The sequence below is a fragment of the Scyliorhinus canicula genome, chromosome 26 (genome assembly GCF_902713615.1).
Source record: "Scyliorhinus canicula chromosome 26, sScyCan1.1, whole genome shotgun sequence".
NCBI lineage: Eukaryota > Metazoa > Chordata > Chondrichthyes > Carcharhiniformes > Scyliorhinidae > Scyliorhinus > Scyliorhinus canicula.
Window position 1 is genome coordinate 1,432,894 of NC_052171.1, and position 22,449 is coordinate 1,455,342.

Consider the following 22,449-nt stretch of genomic DNA (forward strand, 5'->3'; position numbering starts at 1 on the left):
TCTTTGAACAATAGAGGGAGATAATGCTTCACTGAAAACGGACTTTACACAGATCAACATCAGCAGCTGTGGGCTGACATGCAGTAATAATAATCTTTATTATTGTCACAAGTAGGCTTACATTAACACTGCAATGAAGTTACTGTGAAAATCCCCTAGTCATCACACTCCGGTGCTTGTTCGGGTACACTGAGGGAGAATTCAGAATGTCCAATTCATCTAACAGCACATCTTTCGGGGCTTGTGGGAGGAAACCGGAGCCCCCGGAGGAAACCCACGCAGACACGGGGAGAACCCGCAGACTCCGTACAGAGAATGACCCAAGCCGGGAATCGAACCTGGGACCGTGGCGCTGTGAAGCAACATGCTCACCGCTGTGCTACCATGCTGCCCTGCGATGCAAGATTTATGCACAAAGTACCAATAAAATGGTCAGAAAAATGTAGTTCTTAAAATACTGGAGATCATCTGCTGCCCTCCATCGGACTTCACCCAAGTTATGAAGGTTGCATCTCTCAGATGGAAGGATACCACCCACCTTTTGTTTTTGAAGATGTATTTTAATGGGAATTTTACTTTAGAGTTTGTAATTAACTCTTGACAGGCAAAACACAATTTCTTGCACCCCCATGTGCTTGAAAGGGCATTCAATTTAAATAATTTTGTTGCAAACCTTAAACAACACGATCATGCTGAAGAGCCCTCAGAGAGGGTACTTGTTCTTGGACTTTGCTCTTAAACTTGTTTCCAAAACTGTCATACATGTGCCTTGTGAAATTTGGGTAAGATGTTTTGTGCATGAAGTTAAAGAAAGAGCCCAACGTCAGTTTTTACAAGTTGAGAAAAGGGTACACAGCCATAAATGCTCAGCAATCTGCAAACAAAAAAGTAACCAAGTCTCACTAATTAAAAGCAAAAAAAAGCAATTGCCTTTCTGTGTTGCATTTATTCGTAGAGAGGGGCAATTAAAAAAGTCGCAGGCCATTCACTTAGCCACCAAGGAAAACAGTTTAAGGGAATAAAATGAATAAGGCTCAGGCCAACTGCAGCAATGGATACCTATTTTGAACTGCAAAATCTCAAGAATTTAGAACACAGACCAAGCTTCACAGAAGTGGACATACATTTCAATCAAGGCCACTGCCCAAGGTGACACGAAACTGAAGAAACACGAACTGTGGCCCTGCCGTTTGAAAGCAGCTTCTGTCAATTTCAGACTCCTCCGGGAATGCAAGGACCTCAGCTGGGCCTGAATGCAAGACACATCGACAGAGCAGTCTCTGGTTTTGGAAATTCAAATCCTCTTCATACTGGTCTCAGGCTGCTTTAACTCGCACTTTTGGACTTCTTTCCTTTGTACGTGAAATGCTTGAGTGGATTCTGCCTCTTGTTTCGCTAAAAAATAAAAATAAAACAATCATTTTTGTGCTGATCGTCCATAACGCCAACTTTACAATCCACCATATTTCACCGTTGTCCTCTGCACTGCGATAGCTAAACCTAGATTTTTCATCGACCAATAACATGCATCAACATCGTGATCAATTACGGCATTTGGTTCTGAGAGGCAACTCGGATAGTAATTGCTGGTCATTTGTGACGGTTAATTAATTAAAAGATGGCTTCCCAAATGAATCAAGGACATTTAAAAAATAAAGCTAATTTTTGCAGGAAAGTGAAATTAATGTGGAAGTTCAACCATGATATTCTTGAATGGCAGAGAAGGCTTGAAGGGCTTTCTGCTGTTTCTACTTACGTCTGCATCATCTGAAATGCTGATATGATGTAAATCAAGTGAAATCTCGTCACATCGTAATACAATTGAATCTTACATTCAGTTTTGAGAGAGAAGTGTAGATCTAAGACTACCATTTTTAACAAAGGCAATTATGAGGGCATGAAAGCAGAGTGAACAAGCAAATTAAGTTAAGGAATAGGTCAATTCAGATGCACTGACAACATTTCAGAGGATATTTCAGAATATCAAAATGGAAACATTCCAACAAAAAGCAAAATTCCATGGTGAGGCCCCATCATCTGTGGTTAACTGAAAAACTTAAAGATAGTGTCAAACTTAAACAAATAATACACAATGACTGGTAGGAGGTCAGAAGATTGGAAATAATATTTAAAAAGAGGCAACAGATTAATAAGGAGGTAAAATTAAGAGTTCAAGAGCAAACTGGCTAAAAATGCAAAGACAGACAGTAAGAGTTTCTCCGGATATTTTAAAAAGAAAAAAGTTAACAAAGTGAGCGGTTCCCGTCTTGAGAGTGGGTGTGGGGAATTAATCATGTGAAAGGAGTTGGCAGCGGAATTGAACCTTGCATCATCTTCAGTGCAGAGGGTACAAGGAACAGCCCAGAAAAGGAACCACAAAACAAAATATCACCAGGGAAATGGTACTGAGCAAATTTGGAGCTGCAGACCGTCAAGTTCCCAGGTCCAGATGGACTTCATCCGAGTGGTCTTAAAGAAATAAGCTCATGAGATCTTCCCTCACCTTCATTTTCTTCTGGGCATTTCTTTCCTGGATCTTTCTCCTCCACCTTTTTCTCTTACTGATGAGGGGGTTAGCAATTCCTCGTAGTGTTTGGGGAACTGGAAGGACGAAAAGAAAAGTCACTTTAACATTCTTACCACTAAAAGCAACTGATCTTAATTGAAATGTTACTTTTCCAGATTCATGAATGCAACAAGAGGCTCAAACAGCTGCAGGTATTCACTGATCTCCAATTGATATTAGTCGGCAGCATTCACCTTGCAACTGGCACTGTTGCCAGGTCTGAATGTCACGGTTTCAAGTTTCAGACCGAAGAGTTGAACATATAATCTATACGCAGTGGTGTTACATACTGTTTGTCGAGAAGTTAAACCAATGCCGTCAGAAATCAGGGAAATGCCCCGTGTCCCAGTCAATCTGAATTGCTCAACTGGTATCACAAAAACTAATTATCTGGTCATTGATCTTGTATCTGTTTGGGGAACCTGCAGCCACTCCTTCAGCAAGAATACATTCACCTTAAAAGAAGCTAACATTTAAAAGCTGACAGCCCAAGGTGGCGTGTGAACTCCAATTCTCAGAAAGAACAGGAGAAGTTGGTTTAAGTGTGACTGACACACTGAGGAGTTGGAACATTAGTCACTTAGGTGGTAGAGCCTTGCAGTCAGTCCTTCAGCAAGAACTCATTAAACTTAAAAGCAGACATGTGAAAGCCCAAAAAAGAGTCATGCAAAAAAAGGCCATGTCATGGAACTGCACCCAAAAAGCAGACAAGACCAGTGACTTCTCCAATATGCTGCTGAACAGATAGCTGGGGCAATTAAGCCAATCAAATTAAGCGATCTACCCAAGATTTTAATGATTTGTCACAAGCAATGAATTTTGGTAAACTGCCTCCAAATCCAAGTTAAACTCAGAAACAAATGAACTGTGGAGCCACTGTATCTGAGTGTTCCCCACATCCCTCGGAAATGCTAACCTCAAAAACTGGTTCATTCGAATGAAATTCACTTCACCAACCAGATGATGCCAATTCACCAGAAACTTGCCCATCGAAACACCTTCAGACATTGACGGATTATTTATGACCCACGTTGCAAGATACTTGCAGTATGTAAGAAGGTACAAGCAAACGTGGGAGGGGTTTGTGGCAATCATTCTGGCAAGAGTGGCAGGTGGCACAGTGGTTCACAGCGAGACCCGTGTTCAAATCCGAGCCTTGGGCAACGGTGTGGAGTTTGCACGGTCTCCCTGTGTGTGTGTGGGTTTCCTCTAAGTGCTCCAGATTCCTCCCACAGTCCCAAGATGTGCAGGTTAGGGGGTGGGTTGCTCTTTCACAGAGTCGGTTCAGATTCGATGGGCGTAATGGCCTCTTTCTGCACTGTGCAATTCTATGAAAAAGTGATTTTCGAACTTGTTAAACAAACGCGCAGTTGACAGTAGTTGCAGGAGCAACTTTCCATGGTTTAACTGGGTGAATGCAGCTTTTAAGTTATGGGAACAAAGTTTGTAAGTATCAGACAGATTTAACCTAAGGGTCACAGGGTACTTATATTTCCAACTTTACCGATGCAACTACTTTCAACTGTCGAAAAGAGTTGTACATCTGGACCATTTTCTCCACTGGATGGGTTCAGGTAGCACAGTGGGTAGTACTGTGGCTTCACAGTGCCAGGGTCCCGGGTTCGATTCCCGCTTGGGTCACTGTCTGTATGGAGCCTGCGCGTTCTCCCAGTGTCTGCTCCCCAACTCTTTATGCTTATATACACTGTGTGCAGAACTCCACGATTCAACCCAAGCCTGCTGTTCTCAACAGTAATATTTCTCTTTCCCCAAGAGCATAGAAACAACCTAGCCCAAATACTCCTCTTCGGCTGTCACTCGGCTTGACTACATTCTATACAGATATTCTAAATCTTCTTCTAACATCAAAATTGATTAGTGTGTCTACCCAATTAACTGGTCAAATTTCTCTCAATGCTCTTGACATTTTTTGTTCAATTTATAGTACCCAATTATTTTTTTTCCAATTAAGGGGCAATTTTTAGTGTGGCCAATCCACCTATCCAGTACATCTTTGGGTTGTGGGAGTGAAACCCATGCAGACACGGGGTGAATGTGAAAACTCCTCATGGCCAGTGACCCAGGGCCGGGATTCGAACCCGGGTCCTCAGCGTTGTTGGCAGCAGTGCTAACCACTGTGCCACCATAATGCTCTTGACTTTATGTTGCTCATGGACACAATTCTATACGAATTGTACTTCCCTTCCAAGTCAAACAGCTAAACAGATATTTTCCACCATTCCACTATTTTCTGTTCTACTCCCAACCTTTATTTAACTAAAGATCTGCCAACCTAACTTATTACAAGGTAGGGTAGACAGAACATGTTCCACCAAGCACATGCAGTGCACAAGTAACTGTAGAATGACATTGCAACTGTCTCAATTTTAGTAGATTCTGTCTGGTATTGGTAAAATACATAAGAAACAAAGATTAGCTCTTGTTTGATCTTTCTTTTCCCCTGCATCTTGTATCTTTCCAATTAAAATTCATCTTGACTTTATTTCTAAAGCGCTTACTGAACCTGTTTTCATTTATTTTCACTCTAAACTGTGCCTTTGCAGTTGCAATGTCCAGTCTTGTGCTATTGCACAAAACTGAAATTGGGTTGGTTCAGAATCAGCTGCAAAGGAGTTGACAGTCATGGCCTTGAAGACTGGGCTGGCTGTTGAACAGACTGTGGTAATTCCCCAGGCTACTGCAGTATGAGAATGGGCACTCTGGCCAGTTAACAAACTACCTCTGCACTCGTCAAGCAAAGTGGTTTCACGAAGCAGATTACCTCAGGCAGTTTTCCAGGATTCAGCAAGTTTTAAACTGCGTGGTGCTCGTGACTCCAGTTCTACACAAGAGAATCCTGCCCCCCGCCACCCAAAAGGCCAGGATTTAATAAATTAAAAATAAATCACAGACAGGGTTCTGGCAGCAGAGAAGTAGAATCACTGAATCCCTATAGTGCCGAAGCAGGCCATTCAGCCCATTGAGTCTGCACCAACCCTCTGAAAGAGTACTTCATCCAAGCTTACTCCTGTGCCCGATCCCATTAATCCCTTAATGTAACCTAGACATATTTTTGGACACTAAGGGGTAATTTAGCATAGCCACTCCACCTAACTGCACATTTGGGCTGTGGGAGGAAACCAGAGCACCCAGAGGAAACCCACGCAAACACGGGGAAAATGTGCAAACTCCACACGGACAGTGATCCAAGGTCGGAATTGAACCTCGGTCCCTGGTGCTGCGAGGAAGCAGTGCTAACCACTGTGCCACCCATGGAGGTGAAAAATCTATCCTTAAATATATTCTTTGCTGGTTGTCTGTACAGCTTCAGGACCTTCATTTCAGCCTACATCACATTACATTCCAGCACCAAATGCTTCCCTTTCAGCACATTGCACTCGAAACATTCCTATATGCTGCAGTCATCACATCTTTATTCCAGTGGAATCCACACACTGCGGGACTGAATGCCCTCACCCACACACTGCAGGACCCACACACTGCAGGACCCACACACTGGGGGACTGAATGCCCTCACCCACACACTGGGGGACTGAATGCCCTCACCCACACACTGCAGGACTGAATGCCCTCACCCACACACTGGGGGACTGAATGCCCTCACCCACACACTGGGGGACTGAATGCCCTCACCCACACACTGGGGGACTGAATGCCCTCACCCACACACTGCAGGACCCACACACTGCAGGACTGAATGCCCTCACCCACACACTGCAGGACTGAATGCCCTCACCCACACACTGGGGGACTGAATGCCCTCACCCACACACTGGGGGACTGAATGCCCTCACCCACACACTGGGGGACTGAATGCCCTCACCCACACACTGGGGGTCACTGCACAGGTTACTCACTCAGGTAATCCGGTACGTTCTTCATGTGCGGCTTCACAATAGCCGGGTGCAGAGGTTTATCGTGTCGCAACAAATCAAGGTCTCTCGGATTGTCCTCAAAATAGGTCTGCAAAAGCAAAGCAGCAAGTTCAGTGAAGAACGTGACATAAACACACTCACTTTTATCAAACCAGCTTATCCCTCAAACTTCACTTTCTTTTGGAGCTTTGTCTCCATCTGGTGCAGACAACTACTTGAGTTAGCTCAGTACATTGGGAGGTTCAAGAGAGCACCACGCTTTCTCACCTTCAGTTTCTCTGAGTTGAGCAGTTCCTGTTTGATTTCTTTCAGCCGAGCCTCTTTAATGGATTGCTTTGTAACTGAACGCATGGCATCCTGCAAAGAGATAATCTATATTATCACTAACAGCACAGGCAAAATCAATACCCCAAAATCACTAACAGCACAGGCAAAAGCAATACCCCGAAATCACTAACAGCACAGGCAAAAGCAATACCCCGAAATCACTAACAGCACAGGCAAAAGCAATACCCCGAAATCACTAACAGCACAGGCAAAAGCAATACCCCGAAATCTAATCTCAACGACCAAGGCACAACCTTCTTTCAAAAAAGCCTTTGACAAAATAAATGACCCAATGCACTTCACAGCTTCAACTGTGAAGCAAAATTCAATACAAAGCACAGAATGGATATTCAGACATATCACCAAATGCTTTGCCGAAGAGCTTTAGGTTTTAAGAAGCATTACAGAATTGCTACGATGCAGGAGGCTATTCAGCCCATCGCGCCCGATCTAAGCCCATGCCCCCGCTATAGCCCCGTAACCCAGTAACCCCACCTAACCTTTTGGACACTAAAGGCCAATTGAGAATGGCCAATCCACCTAACCTGCACATCTTTGGACTGTGGGAGGAACCCACGCAGACATGGGAAGAAAGTGCAAACTCTAGACAGATAGTTACTGACGGTCGGACTCAAACCTGGGTAGCTGGCACTGTGAGGCAGCAGTGCTAACCACTGTGCCACCATGCCATCCATCTTAAAGGAGGAAAGAGAGAAAAAGAGGCGGTAAGTGCTCACTGCCTCTCAGAATACAAGGGAAGTACATCAATCCTTCAGAACAGTTTGTAACATCCGCTCCATTTTAATGTTCAGAAGATCTGAATTCAGAGGCTGGTTCAGGGGCTGGTTTAGCTCACTCAGCTAAATCGCTGGCTTTTAAAGCAGACCAAGCAGGCCAGCAGCACGGTTCGATTCCCGTACCAGCCTCCCCGGACAGGCGCCGGAATGTGGCGACTAGGGGCTTTTCACAATAACTTCATTGAAGCCTACTCGTGACAATAAGCGATTTTCATTTCATTTTCATTTCATTTCATTTCATTTTCATTTCAGATGGTTGAAGTACATAAATAAGATATATTATGACACAACATTGGGCTGAATTAAGAAGGGTCGGTACCTCTCTGCACACTTCCTTTCAGCCAGGACTGCACAGGCCACATGCAGTGTATTTCCCAGAAAGCATCACACAGGAACAGGAAACGGGCAGGTATAAAAAAAGGGGACTCGAACAGAGCTTTAAGTGTGCATGAATTCCCTGTCTACAACGCAATACTCTTGCCACTGTTACAGTATGAAAATCTTAAATCTTGGAGAGACTGGATAAGGCAATGTAATGGAAACCAGCAAGTTCCAAGCCATCTGTTATCGTCATACCTTACAGCGATAGCGGAAGCCCTCAATCTCCTCAATGCGAAACTGGTAGGGTTTCAAAGCACAGTCCAAATTTTCTGTCAATATTGAACAAAGAACATAAAACAATTACAAAACAGTTGCTCAAAGATCATGTGCAGCCTGTTACTGAAGAGTGAGAGAAGCTTTTCTGCATGATGGAGGAGAAAACACGGGTTTGGGGAGGGGGGGGGGGGGGGGGTGTCATGGCGGGAGAAGCAGTGGAGCACTTAAGAAAGCACATTAGTGGGAGGATGTGTTGCAATGTTCTGCACCAAGTCTTACTTGTACCATCCAGGCACAGTTGTGGCAATTTTTCTTTTAACCCAGTAAGACAATTGGCGCCACATTCCAACCTTATATTTCCAGTAAATGGCATAGTGCTGGCCAGAGAGATACTGTACATATCTCAGGAACACGGTCAGACTTCTTACTATCAGGGATCTGCTCAACACTGAAAGCGGTACAAACATGACTTCTCACTGAACCACTTTCAAACATACATCACAGAAATGGCCCAAGTACTTTTCAGTTCCAATGTGATGCAAACATTGCATTTTCTACACCTCCATGGCATGCAAGCATTGTTGGCAAGGTCAATATTTGTTGCTGAGCTCCAAGTGCCCTGAGTCACCCTCTTAAACCGCTGCCATCCACGTGGTGTAGGTATTCCCACAGTGTTGTTCAAAAGGGAGCTCCAGGAGTTTGATCCAATAACAGTGAAGCAAAGGCGATACAGTTCCCAGTCAGGATGGTTTGTGCTTTGGAGGGGGTCCCTCTGCAGGTTGTGTTGTTCCTCTGCTTTTGTTGCCTTCGTCTTTCTAGGCGTTGAGGTCAAATGTTTTCAAAGTGCTGTCAAAGGAGACTAAGTGAGCTGCTGTTATCCATCTTGCAGATGGTCCACAGGCTGTGATTGTGCACGGATGGTGGAGGGTGTGAATATTTGAGGTGGCAGATGGACTGTTGATCAAGGAGGACGCTTGGTCCTGGATGTCAGTGAGGAGCACTTTGCAGGGTTGAGGTGAGAGAGCAATGACTGAACTGAATAATTATTCCCCATTGTAACTGCGATTTAGGTTCTAATAAACCCTTCATCAGGCTGTGCCTTTGTCGTTTCAACATCTGGGTCAATAACTGATTAATCGCTTGTTTTTATTCGAACTCGACTTTTCTGTAGTTTGAAAAAATTGGCTTGTTGGGTCATTTCAACCCACATGACTGCAGGTCTGGAGTCACGAAGGGCAGACCGAGCCAAGACAGAAGACTTCCTTCCCTTCAGAACATCAGTGAATCAGCTGAATTTTATGACAGTCCAATCGTTTCATGGTCACTGTTACGAAGGTTTGATTTCTATCCCAGCTGTTTCTTTTATTCATTAATTAAATTTCATGAGCTGCCTTGGTAAAATCTGACCTCATGTCACTGTTCTCGTGCAGAGGGAGTCAACACCTCTCCTCAGCCCTTTCACCTGGACATCACTGGCTTTGAGTGACAAACACAGATTCACATTATGCTTCTCTGCTTCACAAACCACAACCAAACAGCGTTTCAGACATGGGGCAAAAAAGATAAACATGTCCTGAACAAACCTCCTGTTAGTCCTTCCTCTACAAGCTGGAGTAGCGTCAACTCCGTATGAGACACGAACGTTAAAGCCGTACCCCGATTATCTGCACGAGCTGTCCTGTGAGAACAAATGGAAACAGAATTTTCATTATCCATCTAGGTCAGGTGACTGTTACATTACTTCACTGAAAGGGAAGGTAGCGGTACATGCGATAGTCATGAAGGACATTTGGCATGTCAACTACGACTCTCACCAACTTTCACAGATGCACCATAGAAAGCATTCTTCCTGGTTGTATCACAGCTTGGTATGGAGCCTGCTCTGCCCAGTGAATGTAGCCCAGTTCATCACGCAAACCAGCCTCCCATCCATTGACTCGATCTATAATTCCCACTGCCTCGGAAATGCAGCCAGCATAATTAAGGACCCCACACACCCCGGACATACTCTCTTCCACCTTCTTCCCTCAGGAAAAAGATACAAACTTTTGAGGTCGCGTACCAACCGACTCAAGAACAGCTTCTTCCCTGCTGCCATCAGACTTTTGAATGGACCTATCTCATATTAAGTTGATCTTTTCTCTATACCCTTGCTATGACTGTAATATTATATTCTGCAGTCTCTCCTTCCTTCCCTAAGTAAGGTATGCACTGCCTGTATAGCGTGCAAGAAACAATACTTTTCACTGTATACTAATACATGTGACAATAATAAATCAAATCAAATTACAAGATGATCGAGGTCAAAAGGGGACCAAACATTAAAGTGACAGAAGATGGGAAAGATGCTTGGTGTACAAGTGCCCATTGTACCTCACCTGCCAACGCGATGTATGTATGAATCCACTGTCAGTGGGAAGTCAAAGTTAATGACATTCGACACATTCTGAAAATCTACACCCCGGGAGACCCCATATTCACGGTCCTTCACTCTGAAACAAAGGAGACAGACCTGTTGAGTACGAACATAGAACATAGAACAGTACAGCACAGCACAGAACAGGCCCTTCGGCCCTCAATGTTGTGCCGAGCCATGATCACCCTACTCAAACCCACGTATCCACCCGATACCCGTAACCCAACAACCCCCCCTTAACCTTACTTTTATTAGGACACTACGGGCAATTTAGCATGGCCAATCCACCTAACCCGCACATCTTTGGACTGTGGGAGGAAACCGGAGCACCCGGAGGAAACCCACGCACACAGGGGGAGGACGTGCAGACTCCACACAGACAGTGACCCAGCCGGGAATCAAACCTGGGACCCTGGAGCTGTGAAGCATTTATGCTAACCACCATGCTACCCTGCTGCCCCTAAGATGAGTAAAAGCTGCAATTGAGACCGACACACCCCCAGAAGGTGAATAAACTCGTGCAATCGGCAAACCCCAAACTCAGAGACAGGAAAATCCAGCTCACGGGCTTCCAAAGTTAGAATAACTAAACCAGGAATCCCGGGTTTACAAAACAACTTCACGTCATTTGGAAGTTGTAATCCTCCATTTTAAAGTATCAGATCTCCAACTGTTAGAAAATTAATGATGCTTACTTTGCTCCTTTAGTGTGTTTCTTTTTGTTCTTTCCCCCCTCTGCACTGGTCACATCCGTCAGAACATGTTCATCTGTGGCAATGATGTAATCATAGAAACCCTGATTGAACTGACCAATGATATGGCACCTGATGAAGAAACACAGCAGTCAGGCAAAGCACTCCCCTGGAATCACAGGTTCAAGCAGTCATCTCTCTCTTTAAGACCAGTTTCTCTTCTCACATTTCACAATTGTTGGTGCGCGCGAGTTCTTTTTAAAAACCGAGATTGACACTGTGTGTTCTGGTCGGGACACGTGAGCATGCAAGCTGGAGTGCAGAGAAAGCACACACACAAAGCAAGAAAACAGCAGTCCATTTATTCCAGAGGTGCCCTACCTGGAATACACTGGTAGTTCAGAGTTTAGGACACATGCCAAAATGCTGAACTGCTCCAGGAATAGTTTCAGTCGGTAGCACCTATAGATGGAATTCACAAAAATGATGGTCTTGCCACGGACAAGGGAGAGTTTAAGTAATGTGTAAATCAGCAGGAACTTCTCGTCTTCCTCACATTTAATTTGGTACTGGGTCAGTTGGGAGCTGTCTGGAAGCTGAGATTCTTGCAACTTCAGAATCACCTGTAGAGGTAAAAAACAAAATCAGGTAACAAGATACAATCAAAGGCACACACATACACACACGATTTGCTTGTCTGTCAGTGCCGTGCACCAGAATGAAGCACTTTTATCCAGCTGCAGCTTGGTAATGTGCCTCTTGCTAAAAAGTTACAAACCAGCTGGATTCGGAACAAAGAGCTGACATGCGAGAGACAATACTTCCAAAAGCTGAATCTGGTAACACATTGCACAATCCACCCAGCAGTGGAAAAACTTGTATTTATACAGCATCAAATGAATTACTCCCTGAAGCACACTCACACTTTTGCAAGTGAATGTGACAGCCAAGTGCTGAGGGGAAAAATTAAGATGGAAGAAAAATTCAAAGAGAGTTGATGAAGAGCAAGCAAATGTGGTTATTATTTGCTGGAATTAGCTAATAAAGTTGTTGAGAATTGGATGTTGTTTGAGAAAAGGGAGTGTCTCAGAGTTTCACGTCAATGTAGTAGTTGGGGACCAAGGGGTAGTTTCATGTCAAATTGTGTGTGTTGAGTCACCAGCAGTAAACGCGAGTGCATTGTAGTCCTTTCTTGTTGTGTGTCTTTGTGTCGTTCTTTTAAGTTAATAGATATTCTTTATTAATTGTTCACACGACTGGACTGTTCCTCATTGGGTTGCACTTCGTTGCTCACATTGTCTGTGTGGGTTTTCTCCAGGGGCTCCGGTTCCCTCCCACAGGTCCTGAAAGACGTGTTTGTCGGGTGAATTAGATATTCTGAATTCTCCCTCGGTGTACCCCAACAGGCGCAGAGAGTGCGGCGACTCGGGGATTTTCTTGCAACACGAACAAAGATTATTGTGATACCAGAAAAAACACATACACAACTATGAACCTGTGTTCCAAGTTTGTTTTTTTTTATTTAGAGTACCCAATTCATTTTTTCCAATTAAGGGGCAATTTAGCATGGCCAATCCACCTATTCTGCACATCTTTTGGGTTGTGGGGGCGAAACCCACGCAAACACGGGGAGAATGTGCAAACTCCACACGGACAGTGACCCAGAGCCGGGATCGAACCTGGGACCTCAGCGCCGCGAGGCAGCAGTGCTAACCCACTGTGCTGCCCTTGTGTTCCAAGTTATGGGTTTTGAGATACCCTCGCATTTAACATCATTGTGGTTCATAACGCAATAGTGTGAGACTAGAATTTGCTAACTGGTTCAGGGTCATGCTGGTTGAGGGACGAATGTTGTCGAACTCCACCTTGATCGTCTTTGAAAAAGTGACATTTCCAAGCACATCTGAACAGATGGGCAACATGGTAGCACAGTGGTTAGCACTTTTGCTTCACAGCGCCTGGGTCCCAGGTGCGATTCCCGGCTCGGGTCACTGTCTGTAAGGAGTCTGCACGTTCTCCCCTGTCTGCGTGGGTTTACTCCGGGGGCTCCGGTTGATCCCACAAGTCCCGAAAGACGTGCTGTTGGGTAATTTGGACATTCTGTGTACCCCAACAGGCGCCGGAGTGTGGCGACTTGGGGCTTTTCACAGTAACTTCATTGCGGTGTTAATGTAAGTCTACTTGTGACAATAAAGACTGTTACATGGGGTCTCAGATAGGGTAGCACGGTGGCACAGTGGGTTAGCCCTACTGCTTCACGGTATGTAGGTCCCAGTTTCGATCCCAGCTCTGGGTCAATGTCCGTGTGGAGTTTGCACATTCTCCCCATGTCTGCGTGGGTTTCACCCCCACAACCGAAAGATGTGCACGGGAGGTGGATTGGCCACTTTAAATTGCCCCTTAATTGGAAAAAAAGAATTGGGTGCACTAAATTTATTTTTTTTAAATGCGGTCTCAGATTAACATCTCATCTCAAGATCTGAACACTTTGCTGGGTCCCACACTGAAACCTGTAAAACACACTCACGTTCCAGAATAGAACCAACAATTTCATGATTCAAAGGTGGCAGAACTATCTCTCAGCTGGGGCCGACAACGGGTTTCTCACATAGAATTCTTTCAAAGTTTCCTTACCGGATTGTGAAGAACCAGTTCCTTCAGTGCCTGAACATCCTCGTTAAACGTGGCGGACATCAAGAATGCTTGATAAATCTTCGGAAGATGCCTGTAAGCAGACAGAATAAGCCTGTTAGACAATGCTCTATCGGAGTGACCCCGAATGGCCTCAATGTTACCAAGACTACAACAGTCACAATGATCAGCACAACACACAAAAAGAGTACAGGCAGTGAGCTGGTTTGACAATTTCACACATTTAGCAGACAAATCATACCGCCAGTGGACACTTACACAAGATATTTCCTAGCAGTAGGTTGGCAGATAGAATCATTGAATTTACAGTGCAGAAGGAGGCCATTCGGCCTCTCAGGTCTGCATCGGCCCTTGGAAAGGGCACCTTACTTAAGCCCATGCCTCTACCCTATCCCGGTCACCCAGTAAGCCCATCTCACCTTTTGGACACAAAGGTGCAATTTATCATGGCCAATCCAGCTAACCTGCACATCTTTGGACTGTGGGAGGAAACCGGAGCACCCGGAGGAAACCCACGCAGACACAGGAAGTGCAAACTCCACACAGACAGTAACAGTGCTAACTGTACCACCGATTGGACCAATAGTTGGATATGATCACAGATAAACATGTCCAGACAGCTTGCCCAAGAGCGCTCATGGCAAAAGTGTTGTCACTGCGCACGTGGCACACCAGTGTTCAAAAACTGTCGGGAAAAGGTCTGCAAAGGCCTTCAACAGTGTGTGACATGCTTCTTGTGCACTGCCCCTATATCAGCACGTCCAACTGCTTGCAATAGTAAGGCCACAACCAGCAGTTTCCTTCAGAAATGCCCTCTTTTGACAACACCCCATCCTCAGATGTGTCAAATGATACAACTGAGTGTTACTCAGCTGACTCCACTCACCCAGCTTTTCCTCGTACACTTCAAAATCATTTCTCTTCAGATACTTATCCAAGTTTCAAAGCCCCGAATTTGTGAAGCTCCCTCACACAGTCAGAGGGTGCATTCCAAATCCTCACCACAAATCGTTCGAAAAAAATATTTTTCTCATCTTCAGTTCTTTGGCAATTCACCTTAAATCGGGGTCAAGCCTCCCACCCAAGTGGACTGTTTCTTCCTCTCCACTCTGTCTACTTCTCTCATGATTTTGAACAGAGGTTGAAAAAAGCGACTTACTGGGCGGCATGGTGGTTAGCACTGCTGCCTCAGACCGATCCCGGCTCCGGGTCACTGTCTGTGTGGAGTTTGCACATTCTCCCCTTGTCTGCATGGGTCTTGCCCGTAAACCCAAAGATGTGTAGGGTAGGTAGATTGGCCACGCTATATTGCACCTTAATTGGGGAAAAAAGTGGAATAAAACGACTTACCCGAGCAAGTTCTTCAGGTCATTTTCAAACCCAAAAGAGAAGAGCAGGTCAGCCTCATCAATCACGAGCATTTCCAGTGATGTGCACAGATCCAGGGTGTGCTGTTCCAAATGCAGCAGAATACGGGAGGGTGTCCCGATTACAATGTCAGGCTTCTCCATCAGTATGGGCCTGAAACAGAGAGCCAAGACTCAGTAGGTGCACGCAGTGAGATATAAAAAACAGCGCCCAAACATCATGCCCTCTCATTTCATACCTCTGTGCAGACACATCCGCTTGTCCCGAGACATCAGCCACTCGAACATCCCGCACACAACATGAGGTAAGCTGTCGGATCATGTGCTGTACTTGCTGGCCGAGCTCCTTGGTGGGAACCAGCACGAGGGCTCGCACTGCCTGCTCACAGACTGACTAGAGGAGCAACAAAATGTTTTTTGTTTAATCTAGCTGCGTCACTGGCATCACATGCACTTTCTGCTGCACTACTAATCAGCAGCAAAAATAGTCCAATTCCACAGAACACTTGGTTCCGGCTCTTGGTTTGTTCTGCACTCATTTAAACCTCCCTGAACTCCACACCGCTGAGGGTGAGGAATGCATGCTGCAGAGGCTGAGTGGAGGGAGATACAAACTCCATCAATGGCTATACAATGGAAGCGTGAACAAGCTCTTTGGCAATCTCAAAGGGATTTTGATTTGCTGCTGATTTCGGTCAACTGCTAAAATGAGACACAATTTCCAATATCGGAAAGAGGAAATCAAGAAAATTTTGGTCACAAGTGCAGTCTGTAGTTACGTTCCCTCAACAACTTATTCTGATTACAATGTCTGCAATTATATGGAACCTTCCCAATTCTGACCATTAAACCGGTAACCTTTAGCCATTAAAAAACAAGACAAATAAATTCTCTGCAGGAGCTTATTTACCTTTTTAGTATTAAGAAGACGCTCAATGATGGGGATAGCATATGCCGCAGTTTTTCCCGAGCCTGTACGTGCTCTGGCCAGGAGATCCTTTCCCTCCAACGCCAAAGGAATGGCTTTTTCCTGAATCAAGGTCGGTTCAGCCCAATTGAGATCCGCAATGGCCTAAAGAAGGTGGAACATAAAACTTCAACAACCTTCATGTCCTCAGCTGCCCGGCCCTACTCAGCCCCACACCATCGCACTCCCTCGCTCATCAAATGCCCCACCTGGATTGTGTTTGTACGCGATTCTATGGGAGTCTGTCCCATTCACTCTTTTTTTTTTAAAAGGTTTACAGCATATTCCTGTTATTATGCCCACAGGCATGATTTGCAATGGTAATTGGGATTCCTTCAGCTTTCATGACCCAGAATTATTGATCAGTCCACTTCTCCTCAACCCCTTCAGACGGCTGGCTGGCCCACTAATATCCTCCAATCATGTCCCTGGATTCACTCCTGTTTTTCCAACCAACCACGAGCCCCAGTATCCCGTACCCCAAATCTTCTGCTGCACGTCCCGCCCCTCCCACCACACCAGCCCCCCACCACACCACCACCCCCATCTTCCAGCCCATTCTCACAATTATAGAGTACCCAATTATTTTTTCCAATGAAGGGATAATTCGATTGTGGCCAATCCACCTACCCTGCGCATTTTTTGGATTTTTTGGATGTGCAAACTCCACACAGACAGTGAGCCGGGGCCTGGATCGAACCCGGGTCCTCGGTGCCTGTGAGGCATGAGGCAGCAGTGCTAAACACTGCGCCACCATTCCACCCACTTTGTAGACCTTTCATGCACTCCACCTACCGGCCCTCACCTTCCGGCCCCCTCCCATTAGTCCCCTGCCTTGCCACCCCTTCCTCCCACCAGCCCCCCTGCCTTGCCACCCCTTCCTCCCACCCCCGCCTTGCCACCCCTTCCTCCCACCAGCCCCCCTGCTTTGCCACCCCCTCCCACCAGCCCCCCACCTTGCCACCCCCTCCCACCAGCCCCCCACCTTGCCACCCCCTCCCACCAGCCCCCCTGCTTTGCCACCCCCTCCTACTAGACCCCCTGCCTTGCCACCCCCACCAGCCCCCCTGCCTTGCCACCCCCCCCCAACCAGCCCCCCTGCCTTGCCACCCCCCCCACCAGCCCCCCCTGCCTTGCCACCCCCCCCACCAGCCCCCCCTGCCTTGCCACCCCCCCCCCCACCAGCCCCCCTGCCTTGCCACCCCCCCCCCACCAGCCCCCCTGCCTTGCCACCCCTTCCAGCCATCAGCCCCCCAACCTTGCCACCCCTTCCTCCCACCAGCCCCCCACCTTGCCACCCCCTCCCACCAGCCCCCCACCTTGCCACCCCCTCCCACCAGCCCCCCACCTTGCCACCCCCTCCCACCAGCCCCCCACCTTGCCACCCCCAACCATGCCACCCCCCCCCACCAGCCCCCCAGCCTTGCCACTCCTTCCTCCAGCCAGCCCCCCCCCCCATCTCTCTCTTTCACACTCTCTCCCGCTCACCAATTACACTCTGTCTCTCTATCCCTCCCGGACCTATCTTTTTCTCCCTCTTTCCCTCTCTCTACCTCCAAGAGTCTCTCCTCCAGTCCCATCTCGTGGAAGCCCAGCTTCTCCGCCGCCATCTTGTTCCCGGCTGATCACGTGGGTGGCCGCTGCTGCCGCCTTGTGGTGACGCCCTGTCACTGCAGCGGCAGCAGAGAGCTGGGAAGGTGGCAGCTGCTCCACTTCATGCACAGCTCCAGGCTCTGTGATCACTCAGCAAACAGAGACAGGCATTAGAAAACAAATGCTTCAAATTAACCCCCAACTTCAGAAAACAACAGGCAGTTTGACCTTTCAGCTGAACAGCCTTGAAGTTAGGACTGAGTTCCTGTGAGAAAAGACGGCTGAGAGGAGATTTGAGCAAGAGGGATTGAAAATCATGAGGGTTCCAGACAGATTGAACAGGGAGAAAATGTTCTCACTCCTGAACGGGTTGAGAACAAGAGCTTAGAATTCACTGTACCAATTCTGTGCTCAAAGCTGAATAATAATATAATAATCTTTATTATTGTCACAAGTAGGCTTACTTTAACACTGCAATGAAGTTACTGTGAAAATTCCCTCATCGCCACACTCCAGCCCCTGTTCGGGTACACAGACGGAGAATTCAGAATGTCCAATTCACCTAACAGCACGTCTTTCGGGGCTTGTGGGAGGAATCCGAACGCCCAGAGGAAACCCACACAGGTATGGGCAGAAGTCATCTGCAGATTCCGCACAGGCAGTGATCCAAGCAGGAATCGATTCCAATCGAACCCGGGTCTCTGGAGCTCGGAAGCAACAGTGCTAACCATTGTGCGACCGTGCTGCCCTCTTTGTTCCTATTTTTATTTCATTGTTACATCGTTGTGCTACAAAGCTATCTCATTGCCAATTCTGCAAAAGCAATTTGCAGTTTGATTTAATCTGGAAATCCTCAAATGCAAAGAGCATTGTGCACTGCAAACTGGTCTCGGTGCAAAATACTTAAATTTACTGAAATGGCAAACAAGGAGGGACTGGGGAATCAGAAATTCCAAAGCGATTTGAATATGTGAGCAGATACGATTTAATGGCATCAAGTGTGAAGTCATGCATGTACAATGGAAAACTTAAGTGATATAGATCCTCTGTGAATGGTGTTCAAATAGAAAGGGATGAAGTGGGAATGGACTCAAGGAGCCTTCGCAGACTTGGTACTGAACATGTCAAACTGCTGCAAAACAATAATTTAAAAATCCAATAGTAGGTTCAATGACAGAAACAAAGATTGTGATGAATCTGAACAAGGCTCTGGTGAGGCAATACCACAGCCCCATGGGCAGTTTTGGTCAGTGAGACAAATCAGAGACAATTCAGTACTGGACACATGGCACAGAGGAATGAGTCTGATTCTTGCTACCTTCTTCTGAAGTACCTTTCAAACCAGAGACCTCGACCAGCCTGAAGAACAAGGGCAGTAGATGCTTGGGAACGTCACCATCTGAAAGTTTCCCTCCAAGTCACACTATCCTGACTTGGAAAAGGGTAGAGCAATAAATTTCTGCCTGGCCAGACACACCCTGTAAAAGAGAGGGAGGAGAAATCTGAGACTCTCAGCCTGAACGTTGGTTGGAGGACGAATACTTTAGACATAGTAAATGCAATGGAAAGTGTATATTTTAAATTGTGTGCTCAGGACAGAGGGACATGGGTTCAAACACAGAGACTTACAGCTGGAGGCTCCCAAACTCATAAACATCGACATTGATGGAAGGGATTGTGAAGGTGAAAGTCAGAAAGGTTGAACAATCGAACTATGTGCCTAACATCCACAATTAGCAACAACTTGTACCTGTGTCAAGGTTCTTGAGTATCGAACGAATAACAGTCACTAACAAAATTCAACACTGAGTTAGACATGGGGATGTTGGGACAGATGACCAAAAAGTTTGGTTGAGGAAGCAGGTTTTAATGAACATTTTGACGGAGGAAAGACAGGTAGAGGGGCACAGCCGCCAATCATGAATTGATTACAGTCAGGGATTTGGTGCAATGCAGGATGGAGTGGTTTGAGATGGTGACAGGAGAGGCCAGCTGAATCCAATGAATGCTGACATTTAATTTCAATGCATCGCTTTTTCTTCAACCCCTGAGAAATGCTCCCCTGCATCGATTCTCAAACCTTTTTATCCTGCCGAGTTGTTGACGGGTCAGGGTATCTGGACCAGGTTGGACCTGGTGTTTCTAAATTTTGCAGGGCGAGTGGGGACAAAGCAGAGCGTGCAAAAGAAACAGTACAATTCTACAAAGCCTGAGTGATATTTCATACGCTAAAACATTTTGGGACAGGTCAAAGTTGGGTCCCAGGTGTGTGAAGTCGAAGTTCAAGGTAAAAGACTGAAGAAGCATCTCGATCACTTGAGAAGAAGGCAGACACCTGGAGAACCCATGGAGCAGCCCACTCCAAGTATGCCCGCCCGTGATGTTGTTGTGGTCAACAGTACTGTGGGAGCAAGTCAGCTTGAGGAAGAGTGGCATACTGTTCCTGTGGGAACTGGAGAACTAATCTGTGCTGATGTACCTTTGCAAGATAGCAGTGAAACCGATCTGCCCCTGCTGTTGAGGCACCTCCTGTTGAGCTACGTGGTTCCAAAGGGGAGAGGACAGACTGACTTTACAATGGACTGTGCTAAATAATTCCTGTCTGGTGTCGAAATGTGAATTGTTCAATTTTTGTCGTGGGCAGCACGGTGGCACAGTGGTTAGCGCTGCTGCCTCACGGCGCCGAGGTCCCAGGTTCGATCCTGGCTGCGGGTCACTGTCCTTGTGGAGTTTGCATGATCTCCCCGTGTTTGCGTGGGTTTCGTCCCCACAACCCAAAGATGTGCAGGCTAGGTGGATTGGCCATGCTAAATTGCCCCCTAATTGGAAAAAATGAAGTGGGTACTCTAAATTTTTTTTTTAAGAAACTGGAATCGAAGTCATCAGTCGTGCAATAACTTCAGGAGGTGCGGAGTGAAGGACCAAACTAGTTTATTTTAAACTGAAAATAAAGCCGCTATCACGGCACACAAAAGAAACATCGCAATCTAGGACTATCGGGAACTGGCGTTCTGGGATGGGAGCTACATTTAAAAGCCTCCGCAACGCTCACCGCAGGAACTCATATTCTACGAAGTCCATGGGGAGATCAATCAGCAATCCCCCCTGGTCCACATGAGAGTTACCTCAAGGAACATCTTTACCATTCAAAGATACCAAAACAAATATTTTTGTCTGTCTTCACAGTGTGAGACTCAAGTTACATAGCAGAAATAAAGGGTAACTTTTTGAGACTAATGAGAGTCAAGAAGTTACGGTCATTAATGTCAGCAGAGAAAAAATGATGGATAAATGTAAGGGACGAAATTCAACAAATCCCCAGATCTGATGGGGTTCAAAAAGAGACAATGGCAGAGATCATGGGTGCACTGGCTGTGATTTTACAAAAGTCCGCAGATTCTGGAACAGTTCCAGCAAATTGCAAGTTAGCAAATGCAACGCCAACATTCGAGAAAGGAGGGAGAGAGAAAACACGGAACCACAGGTCAGTTAGCCTGACATCAGTCATCAGGAAAGTGCTGAAATTATTCAGGTTTTAATAATGCACTTTGAAAATCGTAGGATGATCAAACAAAATCAACATGGTTTTACAAAGGGGAAATAATGTTTAACAAGTTTATTGGCATTTTTGAGGATGTAACGAGGAGAGTAGACAAAGGGGAGCCAGTAGATGTGGCATACTTAAGATTTTCAAAAGGTATTCGATGGGTACCGCACAAATGATAAATATACAAGATAAACGCTAATGGGGTTGCAGGTTATACATTCACATGGATAGAGGATTGGTGCATGGACTAGAAGCAGAGATGAGTGATAAATATAACATTTTCAATTAGCATGCTCTAACTCAAAGGGTGTCGCAAGGATGAGTGATGGAGCCTCAGCTATTTATAATCTATATTAATGATTTATTCAAAGAGACAGAGAATAACTTACTCGAGTCTGCTTATGATACAAAGCTAGTTGAGAATGCAATCTGTGAGGAAGTCACAAAGAGGCTTAAAAAACATATAGAGGTTAAGGAGCGGGCAACAAAATACCAGATTAAGTATAATGTGGTGAAGTGCAGAAAGACAGAGTCTTTTCAGAAGACATGAAACCTATAAATGTTCAGAGAGACTTGGGTGTACTTGGACACAAAGTTGGCATGCAGGCGCAGCAAGTATGACAGGGTTGTGCTGTGATGAAAAACTGAATAAACTTTGTCGAAAATATCTTGCGTTTAGAAGAAATGGAGGTGACTTCCTTGTACCGTACAAGATTCTGAAGGAGCTTGACAGGGTAGATACTGAAAATGTATTTCCCCTGGCAGGGTTATCTAGAACAAAGGGGCATAGTCACAGGATAAGGGGCCAATCATTTAGGACTGAGATGAGGACAAATCTCACTCAAACGGATGCAAATCTTTGGAAATGTCTGTCCGGCAGGATTGTGGATGCGCTACCATTGAATATACTTAAGACTGAGATAGACAAAAAGACTGAGAAGGCTTGGGCTGTAGCTGCGACAGAAAACTGCATGACGGAGGTTCAGACCTCTGGCTTGTTGACCCAGCAGTCTGTGGAGCAGCTGATGCAAG

General features: G+C 45.9%; 1 protein-coding gene across 1 annotated transcript; it reads right to left on the reverse strand.

Annotated features, from left to right (window-relative positions):
• Positions 1 to 903: 903 nt before the first annotated feature.
• On the reverse strand, positions 904 to 17,951 carry ddx56 (DEAD (Asp-Glu-Ala-Asp) box helicase 56). The gene is made up of 14 exons (XM_038785468.1): positions 17,831 to 17,951; positions 16,221 to 16,382; positions 15,550 to 15,704; positions 15,294 to 15,464; positions 13,926 to 14,016; positions 11,673 to 11,914; positions 11,295 to 11,423; positions 10,562 to 10,675; positions 9,767 to 9,861; positions 8,163 to 8,236; positions 6,730 to 6,819; positions 6,445 to 6,550; positions 2,504 to 2,601; positions 904 to 1,395 (listed from the first exon to the last, which is right to left on the reverse strand). The coding sequence occupies exons 1-14, from the start codon at positions 17,885 to 17,887 to the stop codon at positions 1,327 to 1,329; spliced, it is 1,653 nt and encodes a 550-aa protein (XP_038641396.1). The 5' UTR covers positions 17,888 to 17,951; the 3' UTR covers positions 904 to 1,326.
• Positions 17,952 to 22,449: the final 4,498 nt, after the last annotated feature.

What these genes read in the sequence shown, in the direction of transcription:
- ddx56 (XM_038785468.1), bottom strand. Translation starts at nt 17,887, where the DNA reads ATGGCGGCGGAGAAGCTGGGCTTCCACGAGATGGGACTGGAGGAGAGA. An exon ending in AACTGGTTCTTCACAATCCG is followed by an intron (nt 11,915 to 13,925) that starts GTAAGGAAACTT and finishes TTACCTCTACAG; the next exon opens with GTGATTCTGAAGTTGCAAGA. An exon ending in GAACGTACCGGATTACCTGA is followed by an intron (nt 2,602 to 6,444) that starts GTGAGTAACCTG and finishes TCGTCCTTCCAG; the next exon opens with TTCCCCAAACACTACGAGGA.